Source organism: Xenopus tropicalis, chromosome 8 (genome assembly GCF_000004195.4).
Source record: "Xenopus tropicalis strain Nigerian chromosome 8, UCB_Xtro_10.0, whole genome shotgun sequence".
Classification (NCBI taxonomy): Eukaryota; Metazoa; Chordata; class Amphibia; order Anura; family Pipidae; genus Xenopus; species Xenopus tropicalis.
In genome coordinates, this window is record NC_030684.2 from 132,178,227 (window position 1) to 132,200,931 (window position 22,705).

Consider the following 22,705-nt stretch of genomic DNA (forward strand, 5'->3'; position numbering starts at 1 on the left):
AAAGTGGTTATGCTCAGGGCAATGCATCACTGGTCAGCAAATAAATAATATCCCCTACTTTGGTACACTCTTAAATAAAATGGGAGGACTGGAGTCAGAATTTTTAGCTTGCCGTGATTATTGAGATGTGCAGGCTTTTCCGTTGGGTCAGGAGATGGAGCTAATGGAGGAACTAGGGGTACTTAGAAATGAGTGGATGAGAAGGTTGCCACACAGCCATTGGCATGAAAAGTTTTGTGGAACCTTTTTTTTAGAAAAGCGGAATGTTCTCCTTCTAAAGAAATAATATGCCCTACTTTGTTGCACTCTAAAGCAAAATGGGTTACTGGAGTTACATTTGGATGGCAAGTTAGGTAACAAAGCTCTGCAGGTTAAAATGTGACCACTCTAGTGTATAGAGTTCTCACACACCTAGCCTTGAATACAACAGCCATAGTTGGCCTTCTGTTCCTTTCTGTTACACATGGCAGAGGAGCTACCGGATCTCTTGCTAAAACCTTTCCTCTGGAAAATACCTGTTTTAAGGTTCTTTTCTCCTATTTCTCTAGCAGGCACTACTGACGTGGAAGAGCTCATGTCAAAAACAGGGGTATATTTTCCCTTTAGGTTCACAGTTTTTACATTTCTAGACTTAAAATGATTAAAGAAAGTGACAGTTTGAGAACATACATGGAAAATGATCTAATGAACCTTTAATTACCTAACTGAATTCTGAAACTTACACATGCTAGCCAGCATTCAATGTACGGAGGCTGATTACAACAAACCATGACCTGGAAATTGTGAAATATTATTTCTGCAACTTAAACTGAAATACTGAATTATCAGGGACAATGGGCAATCACATAGGTTATTATAAATGTAGTTTAAAATATCAATTCGTTATATTTGACACTTTTTCTTATATCAGTTCTGCAAGCTATCTGTCCAGCCTTACTTAGTTGCTACTAGTCATTCAGTAGAGGGGAAAACAAAACAAATTTTTCAAGTTTACATTTAAAGGAAAAGGAAAGGCATTTCAGCATTTTACTGACAAAAGATTAGCTGCAATAGTGCAAGCTAGAATGCTATATTTGCAGAAACCTTTACCATACCTGAGTAAACTAGACGCTCCCTCTGTTTGTTGAACATAGCAGCTGCCATTTTAGTTTGGTCTCAGTAGCTTCAGTGCTGCAGCTCTAGCCGCTGGTAGCTCAAATTACATAATAGTTGGGAGGGGGAGCAAATTCTGAACGTAGGAGGAGCAAATTCTGATGGGAGGGGGAGCATAAGAAGGGAGTGGAGAGGGAGAGAGGAGCAAACTCAGCAGGCTTGTGACCCTGCCCTGAAGGAGCCCTAAAGGAGAGGAAGTCTGATACAGAAGAACACGTGTACAAAAAAGAAAAGAAATCCTGTGTTTCTTTTGATAGAGGACTCAGTGCAGTGTTTCTGTGAGTGCTTATGGCTGTATTTACATAGACCATTCTGATAAAGCTTACTGAGTTTTTACCTTTCCTTCTCCTTTAAGATAAAATAAAAAAAAGAAAAAAGAAAAAGCAATGATTTGTTATATGCCATGGCTGCTAAAAACAATATATTTTTGTGGATTATTGTTAAAACCAAAACAATAACGTACTGTATATACTCGAGTATAAGCCTCGTTTTTCAGCACCCAAAATGTGCTGAAAAAGTCACCCTCGGCTTATACTCGAGTCGGGTGCCATGGGTCCCTCTAGAATAGCACCCTCTCTCCTTTGTGTGCAAATTAGGCCAACCGCAACCAGACCCTCCCAGTGCCCTGGCTGCTCCCAAATTCATCTTCATCTACCATCCTCACCTGTCCCATTCTGCACTAGACACTGCACTTTATATTCTTTATAATATATATATATTTTTGAATGATTTTATATCTTTGTGTTTTAGCTTGGTTGCTGATTGAGCTAAGGGGGTATCATTAAGGTATCATTGTTGATACCATATTATTTTTTTGACCCTCTTCTCCTCTTACAGAGCTAATTTACTGTTTTTCTTTGAAATAAATATTTAAAAACATATACCCCACTGATGCCACATTTAATGTAATTTTATTGGTATTTATTTGATTATTGAAACTTAGCAATAGCCACTGCATTTCCCACCTTATAGGCTTATACTCGAGTCAATAAGTTTTTCCAGTTTTCTTAGGTAAAATTAGGTACCTCGGCTTATATTCGGATCGGCTTATACTCGAGTTTATACGGTAATAACTTGATATATACTGTATGTAATCCCCCTTTATGTAATTGTTGACTATTACTTTCCTTTAATTTGTGTGTTTTATATGTGCCTACATATAACTGAGGCTGCTGCCGTTGTCCTATCATTGTCTCTATAATAAGAACAGGCTCGTAGGTTTCCATCTAATCATTATTATTATTAGAATACACGTTTATAGTTCATCTTCCTGTTCTGCTTTTCGCTGCCTAGAGAGCACCAATGTGTCATTCTACAGCCCGTATCATTTCTCTAAATCTATTCTGTTCCTCAAACCTGACTATTTCTGCTAAGCTATTTTTATTCTGGGTAATTCCTTCCCAGGAACCTTTTGTAGCCAATGTTAAAGGAGAATGCAAGTCAAAATGTAAAAAGCATCCTGCCCAATAGCCCTCCTATTGTTTAGTAAAAACACCACACTTTTGGCTCACCTAATCACATATTTACACACTCACACTTACTGCACATTTTCTAGAACAGGCAGCCATCTCTAAACAGGTATTCTCCCTTCCTTTCCCTCCTTGCTTCATACTGCCCATGTGTTTCATTCCCTCCCCCCTCCCCTCTGCCAGATCCGCTTCTGATTGGCTGGTGGGCATGTGTAGCTCAGAACAGGAGACAGGATCAAGTTACACACATGCTCAGAGAATAGGAAGGCTGCCGCTGGCACCTACAGGAAGGGGAGAGAGATTTCAGTGATGTCACTGTAGGCTTCACACTGCTGTAGGCTGCCAGCACCGTATCTCAGAGAAGCAAGCAGGGATCTGGGAATTTAGATATGCAGTAAGTACTTAAAAAGAATGCCTTTAGACTTACTTTTAATTTATATTAACCTTTCAATAGCACAAGTGAGGTAAGCCTCAGATGGCAGCAGCCACACAATCCGTGCTGTATAGACGTGTGGCACATACCCAACTAATATCCCTGCCCTCCACATACAGGTTCCACCAAAACACTCATTGACACACTTATGCTAAAAACATTTACCAATACACTGTTCAAAGATGGGCAGTGATCACTGTCAGTTGACCTGCTGTGTATGTTGTGTACAACCATAATCATGCACACAATAGTTCAGCTCAGGGGTGCCCAAAAGGTAGATCGCAGTCTACCAGTAGATCACTTTAAAGTTTCTGGTAGATCTTAAGGTGCAATGCAGTAGGATGACATCCCGCCACTTCTTTTTCCCCCCCCAGCATACTGGAGCTTTTGAGTGCGGCTGCTCAAGCCATCCCAGTATAGAAGATTGTCCCTACCGGGCCGCTGTATATATTTGTTCCCACTTTATATATGTTTCTGTGTGCAGACTACAAAGTGGGCCATGAAGAAGGGAAACTACTACAATCCTTTCACATTAAACTTGAAGTTAGCACTGGAATAATGTTATGTGGGCATTAAATGTGAATTTGGCACTGTATTTATATATTGCTTTGTGTTTTTGTTAAACATTGATTGGTACTTTTTCTTGCTTATTGTGCCAAATGATAGACGTCACACTATTTTAACTGTAGTGGCAAGAGTAGATCACAGGGTGACAAAGTCTGGGTACCCCTGTGCTAACTATTCCAGAGGAAGGTGAAAAACTCCATCGGACGCCTCCCCAGTTTGCCTTAAGATGAATCATTGTGCCTTGTTCTGCTACATTATTATTGTCTAACTCCTACTCTCTTTCACTTTTCAGCAGCAGCCAAGGGGGCCATGGGTAAGTCATTTTTGTATTTTTTGTGACTGTCTTTCAATAATGACATTTAGATATGTGTGTTAAGTGCACTTGCATGAGTGTCATGTTGGTATTTTCCTTTCTTTTTCTTCATTTTAAACATTCTTTGCGTGGTTTGGCCTTCAATAATTAGGACTATAAATGGGTAGAGAAACCTGCAAACCCAAGCAGGGGCGGGCCAAGCCGACCGGGCGCCCTAGGCAACCCAGTCGGCCAACTCCGCCCACCTCCCCTCGAACGGCGCATGCGCGCCAATGCACAGGAGGAGGTGCAGGGGGGGCGGGGCGGTTAGATCGGTCATTGCCTCTGCCGCTAATGACAAGCGGCGGAGGCAATGACAAATTAGCACTAGGGGTAGGCAGGAGAGGCTCCTGCCTGGCGCCCCTCAATCGTTGCGCCCTAGGCAGCTGCCTCTTCTGCCTACCCCTAGTTCCGGCCCTAAACCCAAGAAATACCGTGCCAGCCAAGTTAAATGGTAGGGAATCAATGGGCAAAAAAGAGCAAAGGAATAATGTGCTAAGCCAAACCATGAGCCAGACATGAATTCCAGTTTGACAATGGCCATTGGGTTGTGTGTGTAATAAAACTGCAGTGCACACAGAACACCTTTAGATACTTACCCGTTACATGATTAGCAGGACAGATTGAGGAAATATCTATAACTGGGTTTCTCTCAAGTTGAAGGCTAGAAAATGTGTCCATCAAAGTAGCTGTCAGACACAAGAGTATCCATTTTACATGCAAAGCAAGCAATCATTATAGTTGACTGTTCAGAGCTTCCAAAACTCTCTACAGATTGATCTGTAAGAAAACAGACAAACCTAACCAGTTGGCAATTCAACCTCATAGGGGCAAAAAAATAATTTCTGACCGCAAAACAACATTATTTGCTCCTTAGATTTATTGCTGCTGATTGTTTTTTAAAAAGTCAACTAGCCCAATTGTTGAATAAGGGTTTGGCCTTGAAAAACGTCCAAGCAAGTAGAGCATGAAAACATCCAAAGAAGTATTAAATATATCCATTCTTTAATGGAGTCACATTCTTGACCCACATATTTTTTTTTACTGTTGATATACTCAACATCAGGAGTCCCCCAACCTTTCTTACTTGTGAGCCACAACAGTCAAATGTAAAAAGACTTGGGGAGCAACACAAGCACCATAAAAGTTCATAGAGGTGCCAAATAAGGGCTGTGATTGGCTATTAGGCAGCCTCTATGCACACTAGTAATTCTTTGAGTGCCAATAAACTCACTTTCCTTCTTAGATTTTACCTGTTTTGAAAACCCACCCAGTCCATATAACCCACTCTCCCTTGGATAATACAGCTCTAATGCTCATTGTGTGTCAGTGATGTTGTGCTACATTATTATTCTCTAACTCTTCCTCTCTTCTACCTTTCAGCACAAGGTAGTGGCAGTTCATGTGAGTTCACATATTTTTTGTCTGTTTTATGACTGTCTTAAAATATTGGCATTTGGAGACATGTGTAAATTTAGAGGCCTATTTAGGAGCCTAGAAGTTGGTAAAGTTTTTCTTCATTCCAAAAGCCCATTCAGGTAAAATTCCGAAGATTGCTTACCTTGCTTCAGCATGGAACTGTGCGTCATTAGTAAACTCATGCAGGGTTTTCTTAAAGATTACATGTGCAAAAAGGGGGCCATTAAATGCCCGGGAGTTCCCTACCAGTCATTTGAACTGAAGAAGCCATTCGGATGAGTGGGGAAACATTTTCAAGAAGCAAAAAACTCAGAAAAGTCCAGTTATTTTAGACTTAATTCTACTGGATACTGAATGTCCAGCAAAGTAACAGACAGACACAGGCATGTCCATTTTACACACAAAGAAATCGTGACATATAGTTTGTTTGAATAAAGGAGAAAAGTATCTGGTTCAGGGCTACCAAAACTCTCTACAGATTGATCTGGAAGAAGACAAACAAACCCTTATTCAAAAAGCTGCCAATTCATACTCACGGGGACAATAAAATACTTTCCAACCCTAATATGGTAGATGAATTACTGCTAGTGATGAGCGAATCTGTCAAAAGATTCGTGAAACGGAAAAAAATTTGTGAACCGGGGAAAATGTTGCGCGGCAAAAAAAATTTGTCCCCCACGACTATTCTTTCGATGCACAACTATTAATTTTGACGTGCGACTATTCTTTTGACGCCCACGACTACTGTATATACTCGCGTATAAGCCTAGTTTTTCAGCACCCAAAATGTGCTGAAAAAAGTCACCCTCGGCTTATACTCGAGTTGGGTGCCATGGATCACTCCAGACTAGCACCCTCTCTCCTTTGTGTGCAAATTAGGCCTAGGCTCCCACTAGCAATACTTATTCCCCCTTACATCTCCTCCGGGACTGGGTCTGCTGCCAGTTTGCCAATGCGCAATGAGTGTGGGGTAATACTCATATTGTTTTTGTTGACCCTCTTCTCCGCTAGTTTACTGTTTTTCTATATACCCCACTGATGCCTCAATTAATGTAATATTATTGGTATTTATTTTGATTATTAAAACTTAGCAGTAGCGGCTGCATTTCCCTCCCTAGGCTTATACTCGAGTCAATAAGTTTTTAAAGTTTTCTTAGGTAAAATTAGGTACCTCAGCTTATGTTAGGATCGGCTTATACTCGAGTATATACGATATTTATTTTGACAAACGACTATTCTTTTGATGCCGTGACTATTTATTTTGATGCACGACTATTCTTTTGACGCGGGCGACAAGAATGAGCACCAATGCTAATAAAGAGGATTCATGAAAACGAATGTCCATTTAAACTCACATTTTTCGAGACAATATATATACATTTTTTCAAGTTTTAACAATAATGGCTCAAAAAAAGTAAACTTGATATTAACGAAACATAAACTCGATATTTTCGTAAGACCGATAACGGCATTATTGTGACATTTTATAAATACAACAATGATCGAGTTTAATTCGAATTTATACTGTTGAGTTTATAGGACTTTGAAGCCCAGAAAAAAAACGCATTTTAGTGAATCAGCCCCTTTGTGTTTGAGTGTTCCCTATGTTTCTACATATACTGTATATATATAAACAGATAATGTGAACAAATAAGTGTTCTTGTTACTGTCTCATTTTTATTAACCGTATCATTCTGTTTTCAGATATAGGCATTCTAAACAAACTGTTTCCCAAATCAGAAATAAGAGTGAGCCCAGACGTGATCATTGAAGGTTCTGATATGTCCATATCCTGCCATTATTCCCCAGTCTTACAAGGCCTGCAGTTTGCATTATACAAAGCCAATACAATCCTGTATCCATTTAGTTCTTCCAGTAGGTGGGAATTTTCCCCGGCCCGGCCCGGGCAGTCAGGAGATTACACATGTGCGGGTAAACCTTCAAATGAGAATGAACTAAGAAGCAGCAATGTCTATATTCACATACACGGTAAGGATCCATCATTAATCTTATAGTAACACAACATCCTAAAAAAAGTATTTGAATTTCCAACAGTTCCTAAATGATCAACATATATTGAAAAAACATATGATATATAAGGACATGCCCATGACAGACAAAAGGGGGTCACTTTCAAAAGGTTTTGGTGGGGCCTCTATAATCTATACAAATCCAGAGATCACCATAAACAGACCCTATACATTATATTCACTTCATAGAACCATCATAGAATATCTCAGAGTAGATGTGTTTCCGAAGGCCACAGGCAGGGAATTGGTTCCAGTCACTGGTAGAGCCAGTGGGAGTTCTTTATCCCAGAGCGTATCTGTTTGAGTTCCTACACTGGTGGGTGATGGTTAGGGTACTATCTCATTCTGCACTCCTAAGTTGAGCCTCTGGTTGCTCTACTATCTACACAAATCCTTTCTCTCACTCTTTGACTGAGCTCTTGCAAAAGGTCTCAGTAGAAGAAGGTACAGCTAGATTTAGTAAGAGCTCAGTCAAAGAGTGAGAGAAAGGATTTGTGTAGATAGTAGAGCAACCAGAGGCTCAACTGAGGAGTGCAGAATGAGATAGTACCCTAAGCATCACCCAGGCAAAAGGTCTCAGTAGAACAAGGTACAGCTAGATTTAGTCTCAGGCACTTCAGAAGGTTCTCCAACAAATGAAATCCAACGAGTGTGAAACACAGGAACTTTCAGAAGCTATACATTATATTCACTTCATAGAACCACATGAATGAATATCTCAGTTTAGATGTGTCTCCGATGGCTACAGGCAGGGCATTAGTTGTCTATCCCAGAGCGTATCTGTTTGAGTTCCTACACTGGTGGGTGATGCCTAGGGAACATTCAGATGCTATACATTATATTCACCTAATGGAACCACATGGGGGAACTTTCCACCTTTATGTACTATGAAACCCAACCCAATAAGAAACACCCTGCTCCCCCAGAGCAAGCCTATCCCAAACCATAGCTGGAGTTAGCTCCTTACATTAGGGGAAATAATTAAACCTTATTCATTACACCTATATGGAACCCAAGCTTCATTTTGACAGCATTTCTATACAGTTTGTAGCCAATTTTTCTTTGAACAAATAGCAACAGTTTTGTCACGCTCTGTATCCCAAACCCAGAACAAAAGCCAAGATCCCGGTCAGAGCTCACTCTTCTGCCTATAACAGCCACCTTTCGCTTTGGGTGGAGCCCTCCGCTACTCGGGTGCTGCCAGGACTTGTTGTGAGAGGATCAGGGCGAATGTTCTGGGCAGGCAAGGGAACCTTGCGTTTTAATGTAAAGTTTAGGGAGCTGAGACAAAGTGGAACAGGCCGAGGTCAAAACCGAACAGGCAGCGAGGTACAAAATCGAATTCCGGAAAACGTAGTCAGAAACAGGCAAAGGGTCAGTACAGGTGGCAAACAGGCAAGGTCAAGGTCAGGCAAAGGGTCAAAACACGAATCAGAATAGCAGAAAACAGTAATCAGGAGGCAAAACCGAAGTTGGGCGACGAAAATATGTGCAGGCGCCTTAAAAAAAAACTTTGAAATTTGCGCCTTGCGCGATGATGTCACACGTCGCGCCGGCTCAAGAGGGAGCGCGAGCATCACCGCTCGCCAGAAGAGCCTGACGCGCGCATCGGCGCGCAAGGAGAGGCGGGCGTCCCCGCCGCCCAGGTACCCTTACAAGTTTCTTCTCGTAATGTTATCTCTTCTGATTTGCAGAGCTCTTCTCACAGCCGGTAATAAGAATGAATCCCAACCCAGTAACAGAAGGGGATACCTTGTCCCTAACATGTGACACACAGAGGGGCCGATATGGAGAAAATACCCAACTGGTGTTTGTTTTCTACAAGGGGAAGGATGAAGTGCAGCGCAGTCTCTCCAGTGAATACAGACTCCCATCAGTTCGGGTGCAACACTCTGGGGAATATCGCTGTGCAGCAGTAACACCAGATAACAGAGTGTATAAAGCGAGTTTAACTATAACTATCCAGGTACCCGGTGAGTATGTGTATATATGTGCACTGGAGGGATTGAACGTGATGGACTTTGGTCTTTTTTCAACCCCACTTACCTATGTTACTATATTACTAGCATGACTAACACCAAAGCATTACGTTCTGTACCACATTCACACAGTAGTCACAAGGGGCCTTTTCATTAACTTGTACAGTGCGTATCCATTTGTACCTAAATGAGACATATGATAAATAAAAAAACCCCACACATTTATTGACCCAATAATTAAAACCATGCTTATAAACACAGTTGGCTCCTTGACACTGTCTGGAGGATCCCATTGCTGAATATATAACTATAACATGAATACAATAAATATATCACATGTATTTATCATAGTAAATTTAATGTGATACTGACATATTTTACCTATTGGAAACGATGTCGCCACATATAGGTGATGTCACAATGATATGACACGTTCATACAGTCCAAAGAGTTTATAGGGGATCACCACTTCAGTCAGGTATAATGCGATACATGGTACCAATATACAGGGCTCTTACTAAGCAAGGAAGGAAGTAGAGGCAGTCATATGACTAATAGGAAACACAATAGTAGTAAATGTTTCCAATTCCCCTAAATTTTTGCAGCTAAAACATGCAGAATATTTAAATGGACATTCTTTCCTTGCAGAGCTCTTCTCAAGACCACAAATAAGAGTGAATCCAAACCCAATAAGAGAAGGAGATACCTTGTCCCTAACATGTGACACACAGAGGGGCCAATATGGAGAAAATACCCAACTGGTGTTTGTTTTCTACAAGGGGAGGAATGAAGTGCAGCGCAGTCTCTCCAGTGAATACCGACTCCCATCAGTTCGGGTGTATGACTCTGGGGATTATTCCTGTGCAGCAGCAACACCAGATAACACAGTGTATAAAGAGAGTCCACCTATAACTATCCAGATACCCGGTGAGTAAGGAATAGCACCCCCTGTCTGTCTGAAATTGAAACCCAGGTATCAGTGGGGTAACCATAGTACAGAGCTAATTTTATGGGGGTGGTTAAAAAGGGATGCTGTACATTATCTATTTATCACCAGCTAAGATTCCCTGTTTATAAGATAATAAATCTAATGGCCAAGGGTTCAGAACTTGAACAAAGGGTAGGAAAGGCAACAGCCAATAAGAAGCAATTTGCTTGGCAGTGATAAAAATATTTTTTTCAAATTGTAATGCTCATTAAAATATACCCTGGCTGCAGTATTTCATAAGAAACCCAGACCTCCCTTTTGTTGAAAACCTTCCACGTTACATTATCAGCTCCCTTTTATCCAAAATCATAACCTTAATTCACAATATCCCAGTCTGCCGACCAATTTTGGTCGGTTCTGCAGTGTTAAACCGTTTCCTTGCTTTACAATTGTATAATGCTATTGTAATGGCAGTTTTCCTGCAACCCCTTGAAAGCCTTTCTTTCTATGTAAACATGTGGTATTAAATGGCTTACACTAGTTTCTTGTTTCTACTTATATGATTTAGTGTCTCCTTTCTTTTCCCTAGAAATGTTCTCTGAACCCGAACTGACAGTGAGCTCCAACCCTATTACAGAAGGCTCAGCCCTGACCCTGACATGTGTTATAACTTCCAGTACAGTCAGCACCCGGGAACTGCAGTTTGCTTTCTACTGGGATGGGCAGGAGCTGCAGGGATTCACTTCATCCAATCAGTATCAAGTTTACTCAGTTCAGCTGGAGGATTCTGGGAATTATTCATGCAAAGTACAACATCCAGCTACAGGAATAAGTAAAGCAAGTGAGGTGTCCTATATCCAGGCAGTAGGTAAGTACATAATTTCAAGTACTTGAGGAATGTCCAGAGTACATAGGCCACTGAGAGCAATTTATGGATATATCTATGGCTATATAAACTATTGATAGAATAGTTAGCCTGAGACTCCAATAAGAAATAAGTTAAAAGGTTAGGGTAGCTACTGTCCATATAGTGAAGTATATTGTCCATTTAGTTAAGTATCTAAGAGCCCATGTGCAAGTGCCTAATGCTATGTGAGTATCGTACCACTGTCTGATATATTTGCTGCTTCCTATGTATTATTATTCTGTTCCCTCCCTCTGTCTGATATCACTCTTTGGGCATCAACACCTTACCAGTATGGCCACTTCTGTTGCTGATAACTCCTTGGACCTTGACTGTCTTTGTGATCTGTCTACTTTGACTTCTCAAATCTTCTTGGATTTTACTTTGTTGATCCCTTGTCTAGACCTCCAACTGCTCATAGATTTCACTTAATCTATTGCCTATCTTGACCCCCATCCATGTCTCTGTACTTTGCCTTTTTTACTTCCCAATCACCCCCTAAAAGAGCATTAATGACCATCTGTACCAGTGTGGCTCCCAGCATTCCCAAGTTAATATTCTGCCTACTGGGGTCCTTCAGTCATTGGAACCATTGAGTTATGCTGCTGTATTTCTATAGGAGAAAAGAGATTAAGTCACACACAGGGCCGGATTTCTCTTCGGTGCGCCCCGAGGCCGCCCCTGTGGGAGTCCCCCATGCGCATGCGCGGACGCGCACCTCAGTGCGCATGCGCAAACGCGCCCCTGGTGCGCATGCGCAAACGCGCCCCCAGTGCGCATGCGCAAAGCGCCAGCGCATGCGCGAACGCTCTTTTTAACTCCCATACGGAGCAGTGGGGAGAGGTCCCGACTGCTCCATATGGGAGCAAAATTAAAAAATGTTCTTGTGGCGGGGCGGCATGCCACCCCTAAACTTCTGCCGCCCTAGGCCCGGGCCTTTGTGGCCTCTCCACAAATCCGGGCCTGGTCACACAGTAGCTTTTCCAATACTTTTGCTATACCTCTTATAAGTCATTTGTCTAGTCCTACAAATCATTATTTCTGTAGGGTAAATAAAAGCAGACCAGGCAATAACGCTTCCAATGATACTATATAGGCACCCAAATCTGCTGGTAGTCAATCTGCCATTAGATTTAATCACATGCACTTGTTGCTGCACATAGGGGGTGAATTTAGGGTTTAAATCCACTCTTTATGGCTTTATGAAAGGCATATTTGGACATTTATTGGGTGGAAACACTGCTCTAGACATAGGTGGGGTAATTCTCATAAGTGTTTATGGGTCCAACTTGATGGTTCTGTATAAGTCTCTAAGCTTTTCTCACTGTATTGTATTCTGCTCATAGTGGCACATCTGTTGCTTTGCAGGAGGAGCAGTCAGACCTGTGGTTTCCTTATCCCCCAACTGGGCCAACATATTAACTGGTGATTGGGTGACTCTGACATGTGATGTGGGTTCTACAGCAGGAACAGCACCCAGATATTCCTGGTATAAAGACAATGAGATGATGAATAATAATAAACAGACTAATAGGCAAAGCTTAATCATTAACAACGCTAAGACGACAGACAGTGGTACTTACCAGTGCCAGACGGATACCAGTGAGAGGAATGAGCCTGTCAGCCTGAGTGTTACTGATGGTGAGTTACCCACCTCTGATATAAAACTTTACTGATAAAAAAACAGAATGCAGCATCTTGTATCTAAATTCTCCTATTTTTTCTGCCTCCCCGGGTGCCAGGGTTCGTCACATGGTTGACAGGTGAAAATAATTATCGGGGGACTGATTATCACACCAGCTGTCTACCAAAGTCAGTGGTAAAATTTCTAAATGGGAATTCAAACACGGAGAACTTGCAAGGTTACATGGGAGAGCTAAAGTTAATAAGTCAGCTGCCATCAGCATTCTTCCATCTCAGAAAAATGGCAGGCATAAAACATCTGATCCCATTGGAGGATGTGCCAAAATGAATCCATGTTTGTATCTTCAAGACTGGATTATTGCAGTGCCCTCTAGTATGGTCTTCTGATTACGCCTGCAGCAAACAGGGTACTTGCCCAACAACACTGCCAATGCCACATAACAATTCATTGTGCCCTACACTGATTCCCGATTAAACGGAGGACTCATTCCTTCAGTTCTTTAGAGTCAGGAAAACTCAAGGTTTTGCACCCTGCCCTGCAGGTCTCTCCATTCCATTTCAGAGTACAAAGACCTAAGGCATCCCAATGAATACAGCTCTACCTGCATTTGGCAGCACTGTATTTATAAGGGGTAGGCACACAGGCCACAATGGGGCCCTGTACTAACTCCCTGCCCTATGTCTTTTATGCAAAAACATAATTTATTAACCATGCATTGAATAAATGATCACGTCTAGTTATAGCAACACTATGAACAGTTAGGATTTGATTTTAACAACCCCCCCAATTTTTTTACACTCTACTGCGCATGTGTTAGCCCTGGGATTTTGATGAAAGTGGAAGAAGAGGATCATTCCATGTACTGACCCTGAGTATAGTGAATACTATCATTGGGGGGTGCCTAACATTTGGCACCGCCCAGAAATTAAAGCTTTCCTTCTCTTTCAATAGGTTTGGCTCTCTACTTGGATACCAAAATATACATTTATACAGGGATATAGCTATTGTTAAGTATTTAAATGTATATACATTTATGCACGTTTGTGTGTATATATTATACTGTATATTCTTACACAGAAAGAACACCATTTTATTTATTTATATGCAGAATGTTGATGGAAGCGCATGGAAGTAAAAATAAAATATATATAGTGCAACAATGTCAAATAATAAATAAATCAACCATATAAAGTGAATGCTTAAGTAAAACACCACTAATACGTGTGACCCCAACTCTATATATATGTTCAAACTGCTCACCAGAACAGCAAATCAGAAAGCATATAGGCAACACACAGCTGGGTATTTGATTGAAGTGGGATCCAATTCAACAACGTATATAGAATGGAAGATGAGGCAAATATAGTGTGAAACTGTTTAATAGATATAAAAAGCCCTGCGCTCTGCAGGCTACTTACAGTACAGAAGTAGTATAAAAGCAATGAACAAATGAAGTGTCCTCCAAAGCTCGACGCGTTTCGCGTGCTATACTGCACGCTTCCTCAGGAGCAGTTTCAACTGAAACTCGTGCGATTAAAAAAACTCGAATACTCTGATTTTTAAGTTTGAAACCCAAATACAACTCATAAACCCAAATGACAGACTCAAGTAAAACTCGGGCTTGACTTTGCCTAGGGCAACTCCCATTGACTTCTATAGAAACTCATGAGCTTTTACATTCACGTTTTTGGGTTTTTGGCACTTAATACCAGACATTCGAATTTTAAAACCATAACTCAAATTCAACTTTTTAAGAGTAAAAAAAACACCCCCCAAGAGTGGTTGGTTTTGTTTTTGGTCAGTGGTGATGCTCTCGGGTGCACTGCAGGGTTGAGAATGATGGAGAGCTGTATCTTTCAACCCAAATAAATAATGTCACTTAGATACTAATGCTTATGGAAGCCTTCTGTAGTGGTGAGTTTTGGTGGCTGTTACAAGGGAAATAGTGATTGTTGCCTTTCTCAAGGGACTTGATTCACAATATGGTGCCATCTTCTGGTTTATATTTTACAGTTTTCTAGACTGTTCAACACAAATATCTATATCCTCAGCATGTAACTCCCCTGTGGACCTTGGCTCACAAGCCTTATTCGAAATCCAGCTCTGAGTTAAACAGAACAAAATCTGTTCTTGGAATGTATAAACTTCCCCAGTGTATGGGCTGCAGGCTATTCCCCAATCTTTATACTCCTGTCTCTCTATTCCAGGCCCTCTCATCCTGCAGGCACCCCCATATGTGTATGAAGGGGACTCCCTGGCTATGAGATGTTACAGCGAGTCTGGGGGTGACACAATGTTCTACAAGGACAATAATCCAGTGGCGCCCACGTATGGTGATATTTTACATATGAATCAAGTCAATGTGACTGCGACTGGTACATACAGATGTTCCAAAGATAAGACATATCAAACTGATGACGTCTTTATTTCTGTAAGAGGTAAACAAATGCTTATTATACTTTACTTTGCTAGGTATGAATTCACTTTTTTATTGAAAAATATATAAATACTACAAAACGTCATCTTATTGCACATGTATACTACACTGGAGTTTAACTTAAATTGAAATGAATGGCTGTTGAGAAGATTTTTCCAGTTGTGAATACTTTCTGCTGGCCAATGTCAGGGTACCATAACACTAGGACAAGCTGGGGATACCAAACACTGGTTATCATGCAACATAAACAAATATACTTCTTTAAAGTCACTCATTGGGAAAATGGTCCACAAAGAGAGCGAAGGATACACTGAAATGTGATTTAACAGCAGTTGGTGAAACTTTAACATTCTGTGTGGACCATCTATATGGCAGCTGTGCACCCTATATATGGATGCCCAGTGTGCCCAGTTGGTCAAGTATGGATGAAAGTTAAAGCTCATTGATTCTGTATCTGCTGCAAAGTGGCCTGTCTTGCTCCTGAGTTGCAGTCACACTACAGCTGCTGTTTGACAAGATGCACAGAAGAATCAAACAAATAGTTCAATGGATGTTCGTTATGAATGTGTTCTGAGGAGCATCTTCCAATATCCCTGAGGAGCTTTTGATTCAAAATGATGTTTGTGTTTCATGGAAAGCTGAGCTTGGATTTAAGGAGACGTCTATCTCTCCAAAAACCAAGAAGAGCATCTATGTCATTGTGGTAATGGGAATCAGTCTTCAAGATGGATAGGACTGTCTTACTGTACATACTGTACTCCTGACTTGGCAAACACTGTGCTGTGTAACCAGTACAAGGGTCAATCAAATAGCAAAATGGAGATGTAGAATATTGGAGAAGGTAAGAGATAGTCCAGGTCTCGGTACCTATTGACATGGATAGCAAAATAAGGTTGGGGTGATGTCTTAAATGATTGAGGTAAGTGTGACAAAATGTGACATGATGCTGCCTAATTTACCATATACCTAACCCACCACCTAAGAACTACAGTATCTTTCAGAAAATCTTATCTTAGGGACATTAAAAACAGCACAGAGAATTTAATTATTAATACTATAAATTTGGCATTATCTCACTAGTTATGGATGCAACATGGCTACCTGTTATTGTTCCCTGGCTTATCCTTTATTCCCCATCCTGCTCTTGGTAGGGAGAACTTTTAATGCAGAGACCTGTGCTTAAGAAAGGCCCATTGCACCATATTGTTCAATAATAAAATCAGATTAACATGGATTCACAGAGAGTCTTTGAGGGTGAGAGATCCATTGTTTGATCTCTGGGTTTAAGATTAAGATCAAAGGTTGGTTGTTAATTGTATTGATGAATAACCCCCCATTTAAATAAAATGCCATTTGTTTCTCTGTTTCAGAGTTATTCTCCAGGCCAGAGATAAAAGTGAGGCCAAGTCCCCCGGCAGAAGGCAGTAACATGACCATAACCTGTGATACAGCCCTTCATCCATCCAGAATAACCACCCCGCTGCTATTTGCCTTTTATATCAATGGGAATACTGTGTGGGAATTCAGTTTATCTAACCAATACCAGGTTTACTCAGCTGGGCCTGGGGATTGGGGAGATTATTCCTGTGCAGTGAGAACTCCTACTGGTACTGTACTGAAACTGAGCAACGTGACCCAGATACAGATGCAAGGTAAGTGTGAAAGGAGCCTTCCTATCTCCAACAGCTGATAATGATATAGAACAAATCATGAAAACTGATGAACGTTCTGTTTGAGCTTCACTGAATTCTATGTGTGACATTATCATGGTATCACAGTCTGGCCCCAAACATGTGTATAGCAGGTACTTGGCCCTTTATAGAGAAACACAGTTGTGCTATACAGGATATAAACTTGCAGAGAAATGTGGTCAACTGAACAAAGTAATCTTTCCATATCTTAGGGCTCTGGCACACTCCCTGTTCGCGGGCGACTAATCTCCCCGAGTTGCAGTGTCGCCGGTGGGATGGCAGGGGAAGGCAACTCGGGGAGATTAGTCGCCCGCGAACAGGGAGTTTTGTCGCAGCCGACTAATCTCCCCGTGTGCCAGAGCCCTTAAACCTGAATTTACTATTTATCTAAATTAAAAACTCCATGCTCATTCTCCATTTTTTTTTTTACTGTAAATACTATGGTGTTTATTTACACTTCTCACCAATCCAGGTAGAAATTACACAGCGCAGAATACAGTGAGACTGACGGTGTCGGCCTTCATATTCCTTCTGGCTTCATGTCTTCTGTTCCACCACTTGAAGAGCCTCCAGCAGGTGGAACCAAAGTCTGGAAGAACAAGAAACTATTTATCTTTTCAACTCTCTGATTTATAAATGCACTCACACAATAGGGCTGATTCACTAAATTGCGTTAAAATGTGCGTTATTTATAGCATGCGGTAAAAAATTTTATCGCGTCTACGCGCTAATGAATGCATCGGTCACAAATAGTCACCGTGTGCGAAAAAACGTACGCCATATTAGCCATACACACCATTACTTTGTAAAACTACTTTTAAGAAAATGCCCATTTCCCTGCAAACTGGCGGCTGCATCACTCTGGGGCCAACACAGACTTGAATAAATCCCACTGCAAATTCCATATTGTGTTGCCAAAAGCTCATTAACTGCACTTTTCTATAATTACTGCCTGCCCCAAGTAGGTGTTAATTTTCACACAGACTAATGCGATATTTAGCACGTCTAAGTGTTTGTGAATCATGCGTTAGTATTATTTCGGCGCGCAAATTAACGCATGCGATATGCGACTTAATACTTTAGCGAATCGTGCGTTTTTTTGCATCAATTTTAACGCAAAAAAACATGCAATATGCATTATCGCACTTTAGTGAGTCAACCCTAATGTATCTATGTATTATTTTTTATTTTAATGTTTTTATGTTGTTAACCAGTGATGGCCCAGGCCACCTCATTGAAGTGCTCCCACCTCATCTCTCAGAGGTCTACAGGAAATAATCATATTAGCCATTACACAGTTACATAATAGCAATAACATAACAGCAATATGTAGTTATGCCAATGTAGGGAACTGGTAAAATGTGCCGTTTCTAACTCTGGGTTCCCTTGTATTGGACAGCTGTGAAGGGTCCTGAATGTAATGGGAAGTAAGTCCCTTGTTCCTGGGTCACAGCATGACCCCTTGTGCAGTTCCACAGTTTGGCCATAAGGTGGCACTGTGGTATAAAAGGCTGAGCAGCCATGAAGCTGGAGGCCATTTTGTGAATCTCTCTGAAGAAGGAAGCCGAGAGATCTAGGTAGGTTTAGAAAGAATAGCAAGCTCCTGTTATAGATCACACTAGGGGGCACATTTACTAAGACACGAATTCGAATCCGAATTGGAAAAATCCGATTGGAAAACGAACATTTTGCGACTTTTTCATATTTTTTGCAATTTTTTCGGCGCCTTTACGACTTTTTCGGAAATTGTCGCGACTTTTTCGTTACCAATACAATTTGCGCAAAAAAACGCGAGTTTTTCGTATCCATTACGATGCGCTCGTATCTTGTCGCGACTTTTTCGTATTGAGCGCTCGTAAGCGGCAGGCGAAACTTTCAGACTTAGCATGATTTTGGAAGGCTCCCATAGGACTCAATGGCACCCTGCAGCTCCAACCCGGCCCAAGGAAAGTCTCCCATAGGGCTCAATGGCACTCTGCAGCTCCAACCCGGCCCAAGGAAAGCCTCCCATAGGGCTCAATGGCACTCTGCAGCTCCAACCTGGCCCAAGGAAAGTCTCCCATAGGGCTCAATGGCACTCTGCAGCTCCAACCCGGCCCAAGGAAAGTCTCCCATAGGGCTCAATGGCACTCTGCAGCTCCAACCCGGCCCAAGGAAAGTCTCCCATAGGGCTCAATGGCACTCTGCAGCTCCAACCCGGCCCAAGGAAAGTCTCCCATAGGGCTCAATGGCACTCTGCAGCTCCAACCCGGCCCAAGGAAAGCCTCCCATAGGGCTCAATGGAACTCTGCAGCTCCAACCCGGCCCAAGGAAAGTCTCCCATAGGGCTCAATGGCACTCTGCAGCTCCAACCCGGCCCAAGGAAAGTCTCCCATAGGACTCAATGGCACTCTGCAGCTCCAACCTGGCCCAAGGAAAGTCTCCCATAGGACTCAATGGCACCCTGCAGCTGCAACCTGGCCCAAGTAAAGTCACCATACTGAAGCTTGAATGAATCCAAATCTTTCGCACTTGCACGAAGGCTACGAAAAAGTCGCAACAAAATACGAGCGCATCGTAGCGGCTACGAAAAACTCGCATTTTTTCGAGCAAATCGTATTGGTAACGAAAAAGTCGTGACAATTTTCCGAAAAAATCGCCAAATACCGATCATTACGAAAAAAACGCAATCGGACGCATTCGGCCTGTTTGTGAGTAAGTAAATGGGCCCCTAGGTGTGATAGACAGGCAGGGCTATTTAGTGAGCAGCATTCGCTCCAACCAGGAATTGTAGAGGCATTATAAGCCGGGGTATAATACTACCCAGAGTAGGGTTAACAGTGTACAGACCTAGGGTTAGATAGTAATCACCCAGGTTCCACTGGAAGCATATACCTGAAAGCTGGGAGTTAACCCATTGTGCCCTGCAGATAAAGGGTCATTGTGACTATTCCTTGTAAGTACTGCCTATGCTGTGAAATGCTACTACCTACCTATTCTATTCTGTAATTACTCCTAAGTGGCTGTGTAAATAAACAGTTCATGGTTTCAATGTTAAGAACCACTGGCGCCCATTTATTGAGAAATACAACACATATCTACCTGGCCTCCATACAAAGCGAGGGCTCACCCCTGAAGGATACAGTCTCATCCTGGGTAAAATACGGTGTAGCTTGTGGTAATTAAAGGGCTAATTTACTATAAGCTTACACCATAATACAGCAGTGCTATATTCTGAAAGCTACAGATTTAACAATAATTTATTTCAAACAAGCTCTTACAAGAATTCCTTTTATTTATTTGTATCTGTATGATGCTGTTGTTTGGAATATGCTGCAGGAGGGTTAGAATCATCAGTATAACTAGCATGCATCTCCCCCCCCCCCCCCGAAAATCTTCTGCACAGCGATTCATACCTGGCCTCCCACCCCCCAACTCTGTGCCCCCCATGGACCCCCCTGCCGGCGTCTTCACCTCAGTTTCCCCAGCCGCACTACTACTTGTGTGTGGGGAGGGGAGACTTTACAACTAATGAGGAGGCAAACTCTGCAGCCCGGATCCCCCTGTTCCCCCTGATTCCTCTATAGTTACATCACTACAGATGCAGCCAAGTATCTTTCCCATTGTCTTGGCATTCCCCACCAGGTAGAACAGGCATCCCCAAGCTTTTTACTCATACAGCTTCCAATCTCTGCTGCCCCCAGCCCCTTATACCATATGCACTGGGGCAGGAGTGGGGTGGGGGTATGGGGGGCAATATCGGTGAGAGTGTATTACAAAGTGTATTACAAAGAGTGCTTGCTTGCCAGCAGATAAGTTAAGCTTTTTCTTTTCTAATACAAAATGGCACCAGCGTGTGTGGGAAGGGGCGGGCGTGGCTCCCTGTGTGAGGGGAGAGGCTGCTTCTGGCTGTTGTGAGGGGAATTTGAACAGAAAACAGGAGCAGGAACATAATGAAAACCAAACATAGATGTGAATAGAAAATCACAGAGAAAAGAAAAAACTTATATCCACAGAAGCCTGCAGTCAGGGAAGAAAGAGGGGAATATTCTGTGAGGTAATGGAAAAATATACAGCACAAATGGGATGAACAGCTGATCAACTGCTCATATTTACAAGGGTAACACAAAATACTGTTACACACAGTCATTAATTCATATATGAATGGGTATGGGATCCCTTCTTCGGAAACCCATTATCCAGAAAGTTCCAAATTACGGAAAGGCCATGTCCCATAAACGCCATTATAAGCAAATAATTCAAATTTTTTAAAATATCCTTTTTCTCTGTAATAATAAAACAGTACCTGTACTTGATCCCAACTAAGGTATAATTACCCCTTATTGGGGGCAGAACAGCCCTATTGGGTTTATTTAATGGTTAAATGATTCCCTTTTCTCTGTAATAATAAAACAGTACCTGTACTTGATCCCAACTAAGGTATAATTAACCCTTATTGGGGGCAGAACAGCCCTATTGGGTTTATTTAATGGTTAAATGATTCCCTTTTCTCTGTAATAATAAAACAGTACCTGTACTTGATCCCAACTAAGATATAATTACCCCTTATTGGGGGCAGAACAGCCCTATTGGGTTTATTTCATGGTTAAATGATTCCCTTTTCTCTGTAATAATAAAACAGTACCTGTACTTGATCCCAACTAAGATATAATTACCCCTTATTGGGGCAGAACAGCCCTATTGGGTTTATTTCATGGTTAAATGATTCCCTTTTCTCTGTAATAATAAAACAGTACCTGTACTTGATCCCAACTAAGATATAATTACCCCTTATTGGGGGCAGAACAGCCCTATTGGGTTTATTTAATGGTTAAATGATTCCCTTTTCTCTGTAATAATAAAACAGTACCTGTACTTGATCCCAACTAAGATATAATTACCCCTTATTGGGGCAGAACAGCCCTATTGGGTTTATTTAATGGTTAAATGATTCCCTTTTCTCTGTAATAATAAAACAGTACCTGTACTTGATCCCAACTAAGATAAATTAATCCTTGCTGGTGACAAAAAAAAGGTACTGTAATAAAAGGCACTAAGTTTGCCCAAGAGCAGTAACCCATAGCAACCAATCAGCAGGTAGAATTTACTAGTCACCTGCAAACATCTTATTGGTTGCTATGGGTTATTGCTACTGGACAAACTTAGTGCCTTTTTTTACATATGGGGGTTAAAGTATAGAGATCCAAATTACAGAAAGACCCCATATTTGGAAAACCCCAGGTCCTAAACATTCTGGATAACAGGTACAAATAAATATGAGTGCATGAAGTACTAAGTGTTTAAAAGACAAGAGGAAGGAGATCCCTGCCCCACAGAGCTTACAATCTAAGTGGATCCCACCAAATTCTGCCAGGCCACTCTGCCATTCTTTACACTGGTCTCTGCAACCATTTAGGATAAGATCAAACTACTAACTCTGCACATCTGCCCCATCTTATATCCCTAAACCTATCTCCAAGTGCTCCCCAAACCCCACACCAAATTATACTCCATGTTCTGCTCCTCAACACTCATAACATTTTCACATACATGCAGGCAAGGCTTACACATACACGCAGGCAAGGCTTACACATACACGCAGGCAAGACTTACACATATGTGCAGGCAAGGCTTACACATACACGCAGGCAAGACTTACACATACACGCAGGCAAGGCTTACACATACACGCAGGCAAGACTTACACATACACGCAGGCA

General features: G+C 41.7%; 2 protein-coding genes across 2 annotated transcripts in view; both read left to right on the plus strand.

Moving 5' to 3' along the window:
* Positions 1 to 3,930: 3,930 nt before the first annotated feature.
* Positions 3,931 to 16,048, plus strand: LOC116406853 (Fc receptor-like protein 5). The gene is made up of 7 exons (XM_031891819.1): positions 3,931 to 3,934; positions 9,117 to 9,395; positions 10,050 to 10,328; positions 10,919 to 11,197; positions 12,602 to 12,874; positions 15,086 to 15,316; positions 15,894 to 16,048. Exons 1-7 carry the CDS (start codon positions 3,931 to 3,933, stop codon positions 16,046 to 16,048), a joined length of 1,500 nt encoding a protein of 499 aa, XP_031747679.1.
* A 496-nt stretch (positions 16,049 to 16,544) lies between these two features.
* LOC100490686 (Fc receptor-like protein 4) overlaps positions 16,545 to 22,705 on the plus strand; it is a 39,406-nt gene continuing 33,245 nt past the window's right edge. The window contains exons 1-2 of the mRNA XM_031891820.1: positions 16,545 to 16,569; positions 16,686 to 16,967. Of these exons, the coding sequence (XP_031747680.1) occupies positions 16,545 to 16,569; positions 16,686 to 16,967 (307 nt within the window). The remainder of the gene's footprint in view (positions 16,570 to 16,685; positions 16,968 to 22,705) is intronic.